At 47.4% G+C, this 15694-nt stretch overlaps 4 protein-coding genes across 4 annotated transcripts; 2 read left to right on the plus strand and 2 right to left on the minus strand.

Moving 5' to 3' along the window:
* Positions 1 to 581: 581 nt before the first annotated feature.
* On the minus strand, positions 582 to 9152 carry TGAM01_v209546 (GTPase-activator protein for Ras-like GTPase; the record flags this gene model as incomplete). Its single annotated transcript, XM_024550580.1, has 14 exons — positions 582 to 596; positions 650 to 902; positions 964 to 2806; positions 2880 to 3556; positions 3611 to 3783; positions 4099 to 4470; positions 4527 to 4814; positions 4871 to 5160; positions 5226 to 5385; positions 5444 to 6976; positions 7034 to 7145; positions 7195 to 7505; positions 7556 to 9007; positions 9099 to 9152. 14 exons carry the CDS (start codon positions 9150 to 9152, stop codon positions 582 to 584), a joined length of 7533 nt encoding a protein of 2510 aa, XP_024404659.1.
* A 639-nt stretch (positions 9153 to 9791) lies between these two features.
* Positions 9792 to 12734, plus strand: TGAM01_v209547 (hypothetical protein; the record flags this gene model as incomplete). The annotated part of the gene is made up of 10 exons (XM_018800830.1): positions 9792 to 9842; positions 9895 to 10905; positions 10965 to 11096; positions 11186 to 11287; positions 11381 to 11490; positions 11543 to 11678; positions 11740 to 12032; positions 12091 to 12247; positions 12331 to 12584; positions 12659 to 12734. 10 exons carry the CDS (start codon positions 9792 to 9794, stop codon positions 12732 to 12734), a joined length of 2322 nt encoding a protein of 773 aa, XP_018665662.1.
* A 235-nt stretch (positions 12735 to 12969) lies between these two features.
* Positions 12970 to 14008, minus strand: TGAM01_v209548 (histone-like transcription factor and archaeal histone; the record flags this gene model as incomplete). Its single annotated transcript, XM_024550581.1, has 4 exons — positions 12970 to 13662; positions 13729 to 13782; positions 13827 to 13861; positions 13921 to 14008. The coding sequence occupies 4 exons, from the start codon at positions 14006 to 14008 to the stop codon at positions 12970 to 12972; spliced, it is 870 nt and encodes a 289-aa protein (XP_024404660.1).
* A 602-nt stretch (positions 14009 to 14610) lies between these two features.
* On the plus strand, positions 14611 to 15426 carry TGAM01_v209549 (hypothetical protein; the record flags this gene model as incomplete). Its single annotated transcript, XM_018800832.1, has 2 exons — positions 14611 to 14826; positions 15070 to 15426. The coding sequence occupies 2 exons, from the start codon at positions 14611 to 14613 to the stop codon at positions 15424 to 15426; spliced, it is 573 nt and encodes a 190-aa protein (XP_018665664.1).
* Positions 15427 to 15694: the final 268 nt, after the last annotated feature.

Below are 15694 nucleotides of genomic sequence, written 5' to 3' on the forward strand. Positions count from 1 at the left end.
CTTTTACTTCAGCCAATTCATTGATTGCATTTCACCATTTGGACACAATTAGTGTTTTGAACCTATCTACGAACAAGCAATCAGATCTGGAACGATTTTACGACATTTACGCCACGAAGTTTTCACTAAATAAGCAATGGCTCGCTGTTACAGAGCATTCCTTCTAATATAAGGAAGCTAGCCTGCGGGACATAGCAGCAGGTATATATGCATCTTCAAACAAGAATGCTGTTAATCACACTGGATATCGGATTTGAGTTTTGTTAACCTGGAAGTCTGCTACGATATTGACTTATCAGGGGAAGAGCTTAACAAGATGTTTCTAAAAGATAATCAGTTTGACTCTAATGGGGCATGGCTTATGAAGGGTACTCAAAAACTCCTTTGGCTGCCACCTGAATATCGACCAAGAAGAGCAACTTCATTAAGAATGCATATTGCTATTGGAACTAGGTCAGGACGTGTCTTTTTTCTTCATCTTCCACCTATTGATAATAAACTATTTACAAAGTTTTGGTAATCAAATATATAAGTTTCACTAGTATAGATAAAATTAAATGAATAATTCATAGAATATTTATTTATATGATAATTAACTATAGATATTAGTATACTATCGAAAATCAGTTATAAAGCAGATTTATCTTACCTCAATTAACCTCTCAGTCAAATTGAAACATGCTTGTCGAATATCTTCCCTAAGATCCTGGGAAGAGAATCGTGATAGTCCTGCAAAACCCATATTGTGCAGTTTATCTATAAGCATATCCGTGGAGGCCATCTTGTCCTGGAAACTAATGTTCGATGATATTGTCCGCAGTAAAGTATTCGCAGCCTTGAGAGCACTACTATCCTGGCTATGCAATAGTACATCCTCAATCAATGGGGGTAGTGCACCACATCTACATAAAGTCAGTCAAAGTACACAACCTAACTCCAATACACCATCGAGTGGGCACTTACAATTGCTCAAACACCAAAGGTCGCTGCAAAGCTATATCGTTAAGCCATTGCAAACTCCGGACTTGAACTCGCTCCTCAAGATACTGGAAGTCAACTAATTCAATAGCAGATATGAGCAGCAAATCTGTATCCCTCACACTCTCCATCTTTAGGCGGCTGTTAAAGGCAGTCGTATCACCGACACCTTCAGCGTTGATCCCAGCTATCCAGAGGCCGTCTCTATAGTCTTCATGTAGCACGCCCCTTGCCGAAATAAGGGCAAGATAAGGCAGTGAATCTGTTGTAGGATCGTCCTTGGACGATCGGGGCGTTGGCGTGGAATTGACAATTTCGAAAAAGGAAGAAAGGACGCGCATTGCCGCCGGGCGCGTTGATGTATCAGTGAGTCCGCGGACAAGGCAAGCACAAACTGCAAAATGAAAGTTTTCGAAATCGAAGTGGATTCCATATGCATCGTCAAGCGGTAGCGCTGCCTCCTCAAGCTGAGCGCGGCTTTGTAGTAAAAGCGACACTATTTTTTCACCTGTAGCACCGTTCATAGCACCAATATTGGTCAAAACAGCTTCAAGGAATTGAGCTGTGCAGTTGAAGAGGCCAATGGGTACAAGTCTAACAAGAGAAATGGCCAACCAGAACAGCTGAAGGCCGTAGCGAGATGAAGAGGGTAGTTTTATCATCATTTTAGACAGCGAGGTAACGATAGAAACCAGCATTTCGCTATTCCCATCTTCACCAAACTGGCCAATGCTGTTACGTAGAGCAACGAGAACCTGGTAGAGTAAGTCGTCATCCACCTCTTCTCGGGCCAAGTATCCCATTACTGCAAAGGCCCTGGGCTGCACGGCTGGATTGATCTGGAAAGCTGTGCTTGCAACAAGGCTCATCCATCGTGACCTCCAGCTATTGGCTAAATCAACCGAAGGCGCTGCAGTCGAGCATATATCGAATAAGACGACTGTTAGACTTTCCGTCGCTGCTAAAGTCGCATTCGAATCGTGTGCCGTTGAGACAGAAGCACCGTCTCGCATGGTCGCAGATGTCAAAGAAAATGCTTCTCCCCGAGGCTCGCAGAGAAGGTCAAGGTCCGCCTTCAGTTTTGTAAGTTTGGCCTCGTCTAGGTTGAAAGCCGTACACACTGAATGGATAGAGTTGACCAATAGCTTATATACAAGTGAGCGAACGTTATTATCGCCTGTATTTGCCAGCATGGTTACAATGTGGAAAATCTCAGGTAAGAACAGCCGTGACTGAACACCGCTATCAAACGATAGTGCAACGCAAAATTGCAAAAGGACGCAGATTTCTGCCCATACCGGGCTGTCGTGTAGATACCTCGTTGGCCTCAAAGACGAACGGTTCAGGGTTTTGCGAAGCCGAGAGAATATCCTTCCTCGGATAGAGGCAGTACCGATCCCAACAATGACAGGTGAGATGATATCTAATGAGTCTTCATGAGCTCCATAGCTTAGAGCGGTTTTTATGAGTTCGTCAAGAAATATGTCCAGCAGTAGCTCGTCGTCGGTAATGGATGGCAGCACAAAGTGTTGTAGAGCATAAGAAAGGTGTTGATCCAGAACAATGAGGTCGATGAGCTTTCTCAGTAGTGTAGCGACTTTTTCCCTTCCTTTTTCACTGTCTTGTTCAGTAGTCAAAACATTTGTTCGAAGACCGGCAAGCCATGGTGACATATATGCCAAGCTGAGCGGCTTTTGTTCATCGGGAAAGCTCTCCCATCCGACAAAGAACTCGGTCAAGAAGTCAGATGTGAGCTGCGGCTGTTCAGCTGCTAAAATGCTGCTTATTTCAGCTACGAATTTCGTGGGGTCAATCGGCACAGAGATATCTGTTTCACAGGATTAGCATCAGAGAATCGCCTCTGCAAACGAATCGCACAAGACTGTCTGCTGAGAACTCACCCTTTGCACAAGACAATCTGGCATCTGCACTAAATTTAAAGGCTCTGCACAATGCTCCAAGCAGATTATAAGATGCCAGTCTTAGGGAGCGATCAGAGCTCAACAAGTTAGTAAAGGCTAGGTTGAGTAGCGTACCGGGCACGTCTTGAGGACGCATTAGTCTCTCAAACGGCTTATAGGTGCGATTCTCTTTTCCATGCTTGTTCTTGGCGCTGCGAATGGTCTGAAGCACGTCCGCTTTCTTTGGACTGGTGAAGTACATCACAATTTTCCCTCCATCTGCTCGAAGTCCGAAGGAAGAGTCGTCTTCTGACTGCAGTGATGTTGTTGCTTCTTCTACGTCGCCAAGCCGGAATATGTCATTGACAGTAGTACTGAGGCGGAAGCCAGACAAGACCTCCTGTTTCTTGGTTGTTGCTACCTGCACAAATTGACTTCCCACCTTAATGACGACCTCCACCTTCCCCTTTGACTTGGAAAGTCTTGTGATGGGTTGAAACATGTAGCGTGTATCTGTTACAACGCTGATCGTTTCCTTTGGCAGATGGAGTTGGCTGAGATGGAAATGGGCCTGAAGATCCTGAAGGCTGCCTATCAGATGATACTCTACGTTTCTTGGATGGAAAGCACTGCTGTCCGTCCTTGTGGACACTCGCAAAAGGTGTCGGAAACATCTCCTATACAAATGCCGTCAGCAGCATACGAAAGCTGAAGAAGGGCTTGTGGCTTACCTGAAAGCACTGTTCATGTTGTAAACATAAATCCTTGTCAGATTAAGTGCGAGTTCTGAGGGAGTAAGAAGATCTAGCATTTTGAAAAAGTCGTCCTGGGGATCGTTCCTTCCATTGTAAGAGGTGGCGTCTATGAAGATACCGAAAGGTTCATGCCAGAGCCTGCTCGCAATCTATCGGCCAGTTAATATTTATCTTCCCGAAAAGGCTTGGTCATTACGATCGTAAACGATCGTTTTATGACCCAATATAACGCCGTCGTCGTATTATATCGGTAGGCCAAGCAACTACCGAGTGCTATAGAGAGAGTAGGAAACCAACCTTTAGGAAGCAATAAAGCATGGTGTCGTAATCAATATTGTCTGCTTCAATATGTCGCAAAATGATGCAAATAATTGAGAGACCATCCTAGAAATATATCAACACATGCCCGAATATTTGTAAAGGGGGAATATCGTGAAAATGAAGAGCACTTAGTTTTGACTTACTTTACTCTCGCCGCCATCGTACACGGCACGAGATGTCAGATAAGACTCCGTACCTCGAAAAGCGTTGCGAAGCATGAAATTCTGGAATCGTGAATATAAGGGCGGGCTATTCGTCGAAATCTGAGGGCGGTTCCATGATATGGCCAAAGGCGGTGGGCCAAGATTCGAAATCAGATTGCGAAGTGGCTCTATAGCTGGTGATCGACCATGGGCATGCTCTCCAGGTGATCTTACAAATTCTCTGCTATCTCTGGAGACAAGAATTTGCCGAAGATGGTCCCAATGGTCATAGAGGAATCGATGTAGAGCTACACAAGATCCGAAATCAATGGCCTTTTTGTTGACAGTGATCTCCATTTGGCTTGGCGCAATCTTTTCTGCTGTCAGCTTATTTACGTACATGAGAAAGCAGTTTGCAAATTGCTTACCGATATTTCACGCAGAAATCCTATCACAACATGAATGTTTTGGACTAAGAAGAGATTAAGTGGAAACATATATGGCTCCTTTGTCCCGAATAGAACGTTGTTGGCCAAATTTTGGATTATCTTTGCGATAAGAAGCAGTCCTCGGCGCATTTCCTTGGACGGCGGCGTAGATACAAGTCCTTCTACCTCCGGAGCAACAATTGCAGGACAGAAGAACCGGAGGAAGATGAAAGCGCCAACGGCAGTGTATTTGGCGTTAGGGAAACGGTGCAAAACTGCATCGGAAATCTATTGACTGTGTGAGAGCTATCAACCAATGATGAACAAGCTTTGGCTAGACTCACTATGCTGCATATTTTTCTGAACGATGGGGGTATATTGGAAGCAGAAGCACAAATATCGTCCATGAAAACTTTGGCAACAATTTGAAGCTGAAGGGCATTCTTCTCCAATTCTTCTTGAGTGCCAACCCTGGTGGGATCAAGCTCCAGATCTAAATCTTGTGATGTGAGCATGAGTCGTTCAAGAACTTTGTGAAGGGTTCCCTGTAAATAAGCAAAGCCTTTCCATCTAGCATAGACAGACAACATTTTGGTCGCTACACAGTTCCGCCGCAGAATTTCTGCCTCGTTTTCTGAGAGAAAAGTTAGTCCACGCTTGGCCAAATTATCGATGAGTGCGAAGACCAATGTTACTCACCGGTTTGCTCTATTTCAGCTCTAATTAATGCCTCAAAAAGATCGAAAATGAGGCCTCTCTGCTCGAATACAGTTAAAAGGGAGATTGTGAGTTCATCGACTTCTGTACTTGGGCAGATGGCGCTCATTGACGTAGAAAATGATAAATCTTTTGTAATCAACTTCATCCAGAGGAAATTAGCGGCATAATAGACCTAAATCGGACCTGAGAAGACAAACCTCTAGAACTTCCTCGTATTTTTTGCTCACAGCCGAGTCTGTCAAATTGCTGAATTCGGTTCCCTGGACGAGGATATTGAATAGAACTTTGACGAATGCGGTTCGAATCTCAACATTATCATGGTATCCGATATTGATGGAATGCTTCAAACCGACATCAATATTCGCACTCAGCAGGTTAGAAAGAATAGTAATGGCCAAGTCTGAGTTAGAGACGGCTTCGTCTCGGCCAGGAAGCGTTGCGGCAAGATCCGATCTGCTTACTTCGGCCGATTCATGATTCAAGAGTGACAGAAATCGGTTGAAGTAGGTATGGAACATCTGAGACTTCATCTCGCTCATCCCAACGTCCGATTGGCTGTCAGCGGGCTGTAGAGGGAGGCGAAAAGTGAGATTTGCAAGAGCTCTTAGACAAGCTTTGTCAAGGTCCTTTTGAACTCTGCTCAGATCATCTTGTCTCCCAGTCAACCCAGTCTGATCAACCTGCGGTGATCGCGGTCGGTCAATCCAGCCTATGATGTACTCAAGCACCTGATTTCGAATATGCACGTCATCACGAAGGTTCAAATGCTCTTTCCTCTTTGTCACAGTTTCGCACAACTGGCAAACCCTTATCTCGACACGCAGGGTATTTGCAGTGTCTGCAATTCCATCAATGAACTTTGCGAAATTCAGCGTTATTAGGCCCAAGTGAACAGACGAAGCAGCAGCTAAATCGGCAGGAATTTCTAATCTGTCGACCAAAGTCTTTAGTAAAGAAGCAGCCTGCTCTGCAAATATGATGTCGGTTTCCTGAGCTGTATCTGCCGGAGCGAGGACGCCAGCAAATAGCACTTCCAGTTCTGACTCAAGAGCTTTGAATAAAGCAGGGTAGAGTATAGGAGATACTTCGCTGGATAATATCTCTCGCATAGCTTCACGAACCCTGACGTTTGCACACGCTAGGAGCTGAATTGCTAGCTTGAGATAGCGTTTAAGGGAGGACTCTTCAGACTGCTCAGCTGGGGATCGATCGATCCATGCCAGATTTTGGAGTGAAGGGTCCTCTGTAGCATTCGCCTGGGACGCAGTACAAGCCCCTCCAAGAGACGCAAGAAATCCTGAAAAGTTTCGCCACTCTGACAATAGTCGATCGTCAACAGAATTCGGATGGAGTGTAGAGACTTTCTGGACTAGAAAAATCCAGCGATCGAATGCCATTTCCCAAGCGTTTAGTATGCCCAATGTCGGAAACTGTATGCGACGCAGGAGGTTTCGAATACGCTTTTGGAAAGCAACCAATCCTGTAAAACGGAAAGCTGGAGAAGCAATCTCACGGAAAATGTCGCCGTTACGAAGAACGGAAGCTGATGATTTGACAGACTCAGCGAATTCACCGATGCAAGTACATTCTGCGAGAAACAGGCCAATGCAGGACGTCACAAGCTGACAAACGTCAATATCTGCGGAGCAAAGAGATACTAAGAGAACAGTCTCCAATTTTGACGATGCGGCTACCATATCAGGGAGTTCGTCAGGAAGTCGAGTCAATTCCTATGGAGATGGTTATTAACTCAAGGGATTACGGAGCAATGAGGTAAGAAGTCTTACCGGTATATTCTTTAATATGGTAAGACGAGCTTTCAGGTAATCATGCAGTGTCGTCAGTTCAGGAAGCCGAGGGTGAACCATTCGTTCACATAATTCCAATATGACCTTGGAGCTAAAAGGAGTATTAGCTTATATCGAGCAAGATGTGCGCTTGATTTTACCTTCGAGTCCAGAACGTTTCCCGCAGTTCAACTATTTCGCCATGACTGTGCTCATTAAATGCCTTGATAGCATCTGGGTGTTCTGCGAAGAGTCGCTCGGCAACCTCGGTTGCTGTCTCGCAAATGGTCTTGTTGGAGGATATTACAGTGAATATAAATGGTCCCAGAGTATCAATTGTCGGGGATTGGCGAGTCAGTTCATTCAGCAATGGTGTAGGCAGAGCGCCTAGAAACTTGAGGATGCTGCGTGCTATGTTTATGACCTCATTACTGAGAATAGCTGCCGAGTCCCACTGAGCAGCAACACAAGCCTAGTAGCAGTCAGTACCGTCACCGTGGGAGATAACAAGAGGTGGCAAACCTTTAGCTGTGACTGGATGAAGGGTAGTGCATCGTTGAATAGTTCATTGTACTTGGAAGACTCTGGTAAGTTCGCAAGATGACAACATGCTTGTATGACTGCAACTTTGAACCTGTATGGCGATGAAGGTGAGATACACGTATCGAGGACAGTGTCAATGCACACGTCCAAGTTTAGATGTGCCAAAGTAATGAAAGCAGCAGTGATCATATTGTGGTCAAACTGGGCTGAGAGCGAGCCTGTAGCAGAATGCCGAAAGACTGCATCCCGCACCTCATCCTGCACATCCATTGCATAACTGACAAGGGCAGAGTCGCTCTCTGCATTAAAATGGCGAGCAGCACGGAGCAAAGAGATGACACAGTATCCTGCTTGCTCATTTCCATTCTTCATGGCTTTACGCAACCCATCGAGAAAGGACACTTTCTTCATGATGTTGCCGCCCCTAACCTCTCTCATGTTACTAGCAACCTCGAAAACATCGGGCATAAGGAAAAGGAGAGTCGTCTGAAGAGGAAAGAGAAGCGTTTTGCGTCTCGCGTCAGTCACGGTTTGTGTCATGTCAAAAAGAGTGTCTGCGCCTCCATCAAGCCGCCTATGGAGGCGGTGGAGGTGTGTGAATTCTTGCGGATACCGATCAATCCATCGGGATATTAATAATGGTATGGCAGCAGCGACAGCATTCTGATATGACTTTCGAAAGTGAAGATAGCTCGAACAAAACTCCTGAATGATGGAGCCAAGCCTGCCACTATCAACCCAGAAAGAGGAAACAAGCTGCACAATGATGAGCGAACCTCTCTCTGACTCTTGATTGCCCCCGGATTCTGGGCCTGTATCTGCCGCCGCAGCAACGCGGACACTGTATATAACACTCTTGAGGTAGCTAAATGAATGGGACCAGCTGGACGCTGTGACATATCCCACGAGCACTTTGACATGAGCTTCGACCTCCTTCAAGTACGAAGTAAGGGAGTTTTTGGTGTCGGCGGCATCGTAAAGAGTATCTTGTGGCGTTCCACTGGCCGAGAAAGCCACACTGGCACCGGGCTCGGGGCTCTGGTCCAGGAGAGCTTGCGCCGAGAGCATATAATTTTCGGATATCGGTTCCAGCAGATCCTTGAGCGCGTCGAAGATTCGAAAAACAAGCCTCTCTCCCAGAGTAAAAGACGGCAAAGCTGTGCCGCTGTTGCGAGAATTGGGCTGTACGGCCCAATGGGCAGAGCAGCAGTCTGCTGCAAGGCTTAAAACGAAGAGCTCCGAAGACAAGACTAGGCTTGGGTGTTCCGAGACGACGTGGTAGGGACGCGCGAGATCTTCGAGCAATGCCACCAGGGACTCGAGGATCGTGTCGATGAACGCCTTGCTGAGGTCCACGAGGGTTGACCTCGTGATATGCAGCACTTCATCCTCCAGGGGATTTGGGCTGCTCGTTCCGGTGACGTGCGGTAGCTATGCGTAGCGCAAGAGCGTATAAATCTAGATTAGCCGGCATTCGCGACGTTAGAGTTTCCACGGGCTGGAATGGACGTCTAGTGCTCACCCTGCTAGAGAGCCGTTCAACCAAGCAGCCCACCAGGCTTGAATCTCCAGACATGGCGGCGACCTGGAGATTTCGGATCGGGCGAGCTGGTTGGACGAGGACGTGGACGAGATGAGGCCATGGTCGAATTTAGGGACCGGAGGCAGAGCGCGGGGTACCTTCTAGCAGGTACAGATAGCACGGCACGGCCCCCTAAGATGTGGGATCCCTGGCGCTGTATTGCAGCTAATCAAGCGCTAATGGCGGCAGCACATCTCTGAGCACAATGAAGCAATCGAGATGGACCCTGAATAGGGACTGCAATGGGAAAACCCTCACTTATGCTGTAATATGTGTAGCTTTAGCAGCAAATCTATGATATGTCTGAGATCAATTGGATATCACTAGCAAAATGCTCTTCTAAAACAGGGCCATCTAAACCGAAGCGCATCTTGGGATGCATTCCTCAAGGTAAATTAGTCCGGCCAGGGGCACCCGAGGCCATCTCAACCCACCTTAAAAATGCTGGGTCTGGACCTAGCGCCGAAGCTCCGTACCAGCTTGTCTGTCACTGCGGGAGAACATCTGCATCTGCATCTGCATTCGCATCTTCGCCCTAGCCTTTCGTTGATCTTGTCCGCTTCTACCTGCGCGACTACCTAATTCCAGACTTACCAGACTACAGAGACGTGATCCCGGAGCCACTATGCAACAATGCCTCGTAGGCACGGTGCTCTAGACGACTACACGTCTGCTGTACCTCACGTTGGTTCCATCATATACTGCTCTCCAGCCGCCCAGCCTAACAAAGTGCTAGATCATCCTGTCAACCTCTGATTCCGACTACCTTGACCACCTCATACCTGTGCTCAAAGATGCTACCAACTCGCGGCGGACGCCAGCTCTGCTGCAGTCCCTGTCTCGCTATTCCGAAGACCGCGAGGCAGACATCGAGCGAATCGGATTGACCAAGCACGAAGAATTTCTGGACTCGGTCCACAGGTTGCAGGAAGTCCGCGAGGGGACCGTCACTCTCACGACCGAGATTCTCAAGCTCAACCAGTCGATTCAAGCCAGCACTGAGAAGCTGGCTGAGCAAAAAGGCGCCCTCGTCAACACCAAGGCTGTGCGCCAGAATATTGCTGACGCGGCAGATGCCCTCCGCGAGTCTCTTACGGTGCTGCATGCCGTCAACCACTCCCACGAGCTTGTACGCCGGAAAAAGTACTACTCTGCCCTGAAGTCGCTGGAAGACTTGCAGAACGAACACCTGGTCTCTATCCTTCAGAACCGGTATGCGACCCAGCATCGTTTGGCGGATGTCATCCAGAAGTCCCTCCCTGCCTCGCGGAGGGCAATTTCTGAAGCGGTCATGTCTGACTTGAATACCTGGCTTTTTCGGATCCGTGAAACCTCGCAATTTCTGGGAGAAGTCGCATTTTATCATACCGAGATGCGGAGGTCGCGGCAGAGGGCGCGAATCGAGAATGAGAAGTTCTTGGAAAATTTCAAGCTAAACTCTTCAATTGAGCTTATTTCGGACGAGAACGAAGAATTTGACGTGCTCGACAACGAAGAATTGCAGGTTGATTTTACGCCGCTGTTCGAAGCTCTTCATATCCACGATGCTCTTGGACATAGCGACCGGTTTAGATCGGAATACGCCTCTACTAGGCGTCAACAAAAAGATCTTCTTATCCCGACTTCGATTGATCTGCTAGCTGAGGATGAATCATCTCTTAGCAGCTTACTAGAGGGAATAGCTGGGTTCGCAATTATAGAAAAGGCAACAATGGCGCGCTCGCCTTATCTGCGCTCCGTGGTTGATGTGAGTCTCTGCGATTCCAATTTCGAAGTAATCAGTTTTGGTTTAACATAAAACAACAGGTAGAAGAACTATGGGACTCCATGTGCACTGCAGCTATAGGCATCACAACGAAAGCGCTCACAGGCATCGATAATGCCGAAGTGCTACTGAAAATCAAAGGCTTTATTGCCATGTTCATTCAGACCATGGAAGTAAGCATGTACCCGTGTAAAACAGATGAAACGATAAAGAAAAGAAAGACAAAAAATGTGTTAATTTGACAATCACTGACTGCGTTTAGGGCTGGGGATACTCCGTCTCTACTCTTGATAATTTCCTCTTACAGCTCTTCGACAAATATGCCCAGCTGCTGAAGCGTCGATTCAGTGAAGACTTTCAAGAGGTAAGTACGGATGGTTACTTCCCCCCCTCTCCTTTTCTTTTCATCCCTATTCCGAAGTGAATATTCATTTTTCCAACATCACAAACTGAGTAGATTGTTTCCACCGACGACTACATGCCAATGGCTATCAACTCGCTGAGCGACTACGAGAAAGTGATCAATGTCAGCTGGTTCACACCAGATCGACCTACGGAGGAACTTACGTGAGTCTATCCCACTCCTCCAAGATGCGCAGATGCTGATGATGATATGTAGATTCCCATGTGTTTTACCATTCTCTCAGATGTACCCCCTCTGTTGTATCGACATCCGCAACTTTCTGAATCAGTTCTACTTCTTTCTCGATGACCACTTCCAACACTCAGATATTATTGATGAAACGCTACGAAAGGTCTTGACGCTCCCCTCTTTATGCTTCAGTTTAGTGAAATAGGCGGCTGACTATGAAACAGTCTCTAGATGAGCTTCTTAGTGAGAAAGTCTGCAAGTCTCTTGTCGAGCGTCTGAGTTCTCAATATTTGGGACAGATTGTGCAGATTCTCATCAATTTAGAGCACTTTGAGATAGCGTGCCGCGAGCTAGAACAGCTGTTGATCAGAGCAAGATCCACCACTTCGGCGGGCGGTCCTTTGAGATTGAATGCGACCGAGGAATTCCGCAACAACAAGAAGACTGCCGAAAAAAGAATATTCGAGCTAGTCAACTCAAAAATTGACGATCTTGTGGATACGGCAGAATACGACTGGTAAGAAGACTTTGCTTGAAGGAACTGATTACAGGAGCTAATCATGCCAATTGCACAGGTTGGCAAATGCAGTGCAGACGGAGCCCAGCAATTACATGCAAACTCTTACTCGATATCTGTCCAACATCATGAATTCTACGCTTCTGGGGCTGCCTAGGGAAATTAAAGAATTGATTTATTTTGATGCTCTGAGCCACGCAGCCGAGAAAATTTTGGTAAGCCGCCTATCGAGTCTCTCCGTCTCTTTATTTCCTCTTAAAATTCTCTAGATTACTTCATGGTTTACTGACCAAAACAGGCCTTGCCCCTTTCATCGGAAGTTCGACATATTAACGGTCATGGAGTCTCAGCTTTGGCACAAGACGTCACCTACCTTACCGACTTTGTGGGGAGCTTAGAAAACGGACAGATGCTACGTGAAAACCTCGATGAACTTCAGCAAACTGTAAATCTGATGCAGTCCGATAACCATGACGAGTTCTATGATATTTCAATCCGCAACAAGAAATATGGCCGAGTGGACCCCCTCAATGGGCCGATGCTACTCGAAAAGTACGTGTTGACCCGTACAATTGAAAACAAAACAAAATATACCCAAAACACAAAAGAGCTAACATACGTTGTAGGCTGACTCCTACCGCACAACCTTCGGCGAGAACTGCGCCGCTTTCCAATCTGTCTCGTTTCGCCATCATGAAATGAAGCAAACTGTTGTTTAAATGTGTCTCTAGGTCGCAAGATATGCCTGATAACTTGTCCGTCTGGAGATTCCTCCCATCACCAGGTGGTAGGCAGAATATGACTAGATCCAACGAACTTTGTCATGTCATTGGTCCCATGCTGGTGGCTTTTCGTCAACTGCCGGTTCAAACTGAAGCGAGTTCTATTCGAATTCTTCAGACTGCATTGGTGCCTATCAACCATTAGCAGGGTCATGTCATGTTGCGTCAGGAAGTTGACTTGCCTGTTGCGGTTGCATTGTTGAGTATGGATACATGCCCTCCATTTCGCCATATATGGCCGTTTGTGGCTGGGCCTGTCCATAGGCGGCAGCGGGAGGGCCCTGGGGAACCTGGCCAGGATACATGTTGGGGGGCTGTCTGTAGTCCTGCTCAGAGCCGAGCGCATGCGCGTCCATGTAACCTGCGGTGGCCATTGGGTGGCCAGACGGATGGCCAGGCGCCTGAGCCATGCCTGGGTGCCCGGCCATTGGTGGTTGGGCGCCGCCGGGCACCGGCTGCGTGGCGGAGGGCTGAGTGGTGGTTCTTTTGGCGTGTGCTGTAGCTTCTTCTCTAGGAACAATGTCGATGAGGAAATCAAACATGTCGGATTTAGCAAGTGCCGAGGCAATGTCGGACCGCTGCAGCGTGCGGCGCTTGTTCTCCTCTGCATGGATCCATGCGCGCATAGTGAGTTCCGTAATGAAGATGTCACAGCCCTTGGCGAATAGAATCGGTGCTTCGGCGGAAATCATCTTGACTTCTGGATCGGCCTTCATGACCTTTTTGATACGTGCAAGGGGCAGCTGATGGATCTTGTAATCGTGAGTATCGCTTTCCAGGTGGCTGATTGTCTGTTGCCAGTAGGTTGTTAAGATGTCCTTGTACTGTCCTGTAAGTCCTTGGTGAACCTAGAAGCCGCCCAGCAGTCAGCCATCAGAAGCGCAGAGCAGAGGCACAGGGAGTGAGAAACAAACATTTGCCCAGGGGCCGGTGTATAGCTCGGCCGGCGCAAAGCCTTGCGAGGCAAGCTGCAGCTGTTGTTAGCAAGCAAGGATGGCATGGCCACACAGACCATTGAAGCAAGTATACGAACAGCAGCACAGGCACCTATGCGGGGCGCATTAGCATTTCAGCAGCAGACGCTCAGCGAGAGAAGAGCTACAAACCATAGTGTCCTCCTTGTGTGGGATCGTAGACGGGTGCCGGCCGGTTATGTGACGGGTGGGTTGGCGCAGACTGGTTTTGCGACTCCATTGTTGAACGCTGTGCAGATGAAGCAGCGAGGTTGGTGGTGCAGCAAAGCAAGCTACTACCTACTACTAGATCGCATCAGAAGCCGGCATCGATAACTCATTCATTACAGGCAGGATATACGTACGCAAAGGTGACTCTGTTTACCGGCGAGACTCAGGCTAACTGCATCAGCAAAAATTCCCAACAGGTGCAGCAGGCGCGCGTTATCGGTGTAACAGGCAGATCGCGTTGTTGATATTGGGCTCGACCTTGGATGATGTTGTCAGAGCTGCTTCACGACTGGAGCAGCTTATTCGCTGGGCAGCTATCGCTAACCGGAACTAGCTAGGGCGGCATGTTGCCTAGCTTTCTGGATAGTTGCATAAAACTTCCCACCAAGCCCGCAATCTGCCGCATTACATAATCGGTTGAGTGGTGATGGTGGGGAGCTGGTTGAAAAAAATTCTTGTAATGGGATTAATCCACTTCTCTGCATATCACCAGCATTTTTTTTTTCTTTAACAGAAAACCAGGGTTATATTCTTTCGAAACTTTTCCCTCCAGCGCTTTTGCTCCCAAAGACCCGGCAATTGATCTCCTTGTCGCGGAGTCAGAGTCATATTATGGCTAATTTTGCCGACAATGACATCCAGGAGCTCCTACAGCAAGCCGAGCAGCGCCTCAGCGGTGGCCGCATAGTCGCCAAAGAAGCTTCAACAGCTTCGACGGCCAAGCCAGCGGGAGAAGAGGATGCTGTCAAGGCCGTAGCAGCTCCCACGCCAGAATTGGCTCAAGTCCGCGTGCCACAGCCCAAGTTGGATGCACAGCGGAAGGGTAAGGTAAGCCCAAGAAACAAGATTCCTTCCTCCTCGTTCACAAGAGATTGCCGGTATAAAGATGAAAGTTAGCCGCAAGGCACAATGACACGGGACAACGTCCGTCTTGGGCTATCGTCCCGTGGCTCCTGATTTCTTTATCATCATAGTTACTCTGAATACCAAGCGACTCAAGTCCCCTTTTACACTCATTACCTCTTCACGCAACGGGTACGAGGATTTTTCATCGCTAACGTAAAAAAACAGAACACAGCAGGGGCTGATTGGTTTGATCTTCCCAAAACCGACATGACGCCAGAGTTCAAGAGAGACTGGCAACTCTTGCGCATGCGAAATGTCCTAGACCCTAAACACCAGAGAAAAAACCTCCGAGCTAGCGCCCCCGTATATTCGCAGGTGGGCAAGATCATTGCCAGTCCAATGGACCCATCAAGCGCAAGACTTGGCCGTAAAGAGAGAAAGCAGACACTGCTAGAGGGCGTCATGGTTGCACATAATGACAACAAGCTTGCTGGCAAATACTCCGACATACAGGAGAGGAAGAGGTCAGGACGCAAAGCATTCTACAAATCAGTAGTTTCCAAACGACGACAGAGGAATTAGAGGAACAAAGGCCCCAAGACCTAAATCTTGACATGATACCCGGACAATAATGGAGTTTTTCATCTGGTTGACCAACTATTTTATGGTTGAAAAATAGAGCAAAAAAATAAATAAAACATCTAATACTATTTCTGTGCCTCCATCCCAGAGTGTATAAACTTTTGTTATGATGCAAGCCATATCTGCAATTTATATGTAATGTTTATTAAAATCTTGTGATGATACCATATTCTTCTTCTCGTCATACCATTTCGTAGTGTATAATTCG

This window comes from Trichoderma gamsii, assembly GCF_001481775.2.
Source record: "Trichoderma gamsii strain T6085 chromosome Unknown Scaffold_48.2, whole genome shotgun sequence".
In the NCBI taxonomy this organism is placed as follows: Eukaryota; Fungi; Ascomycota; class Sordariomycetes; order Hypocreales; family Hypocreaceae; genus Trichoderma; species Trichoderma gamsii.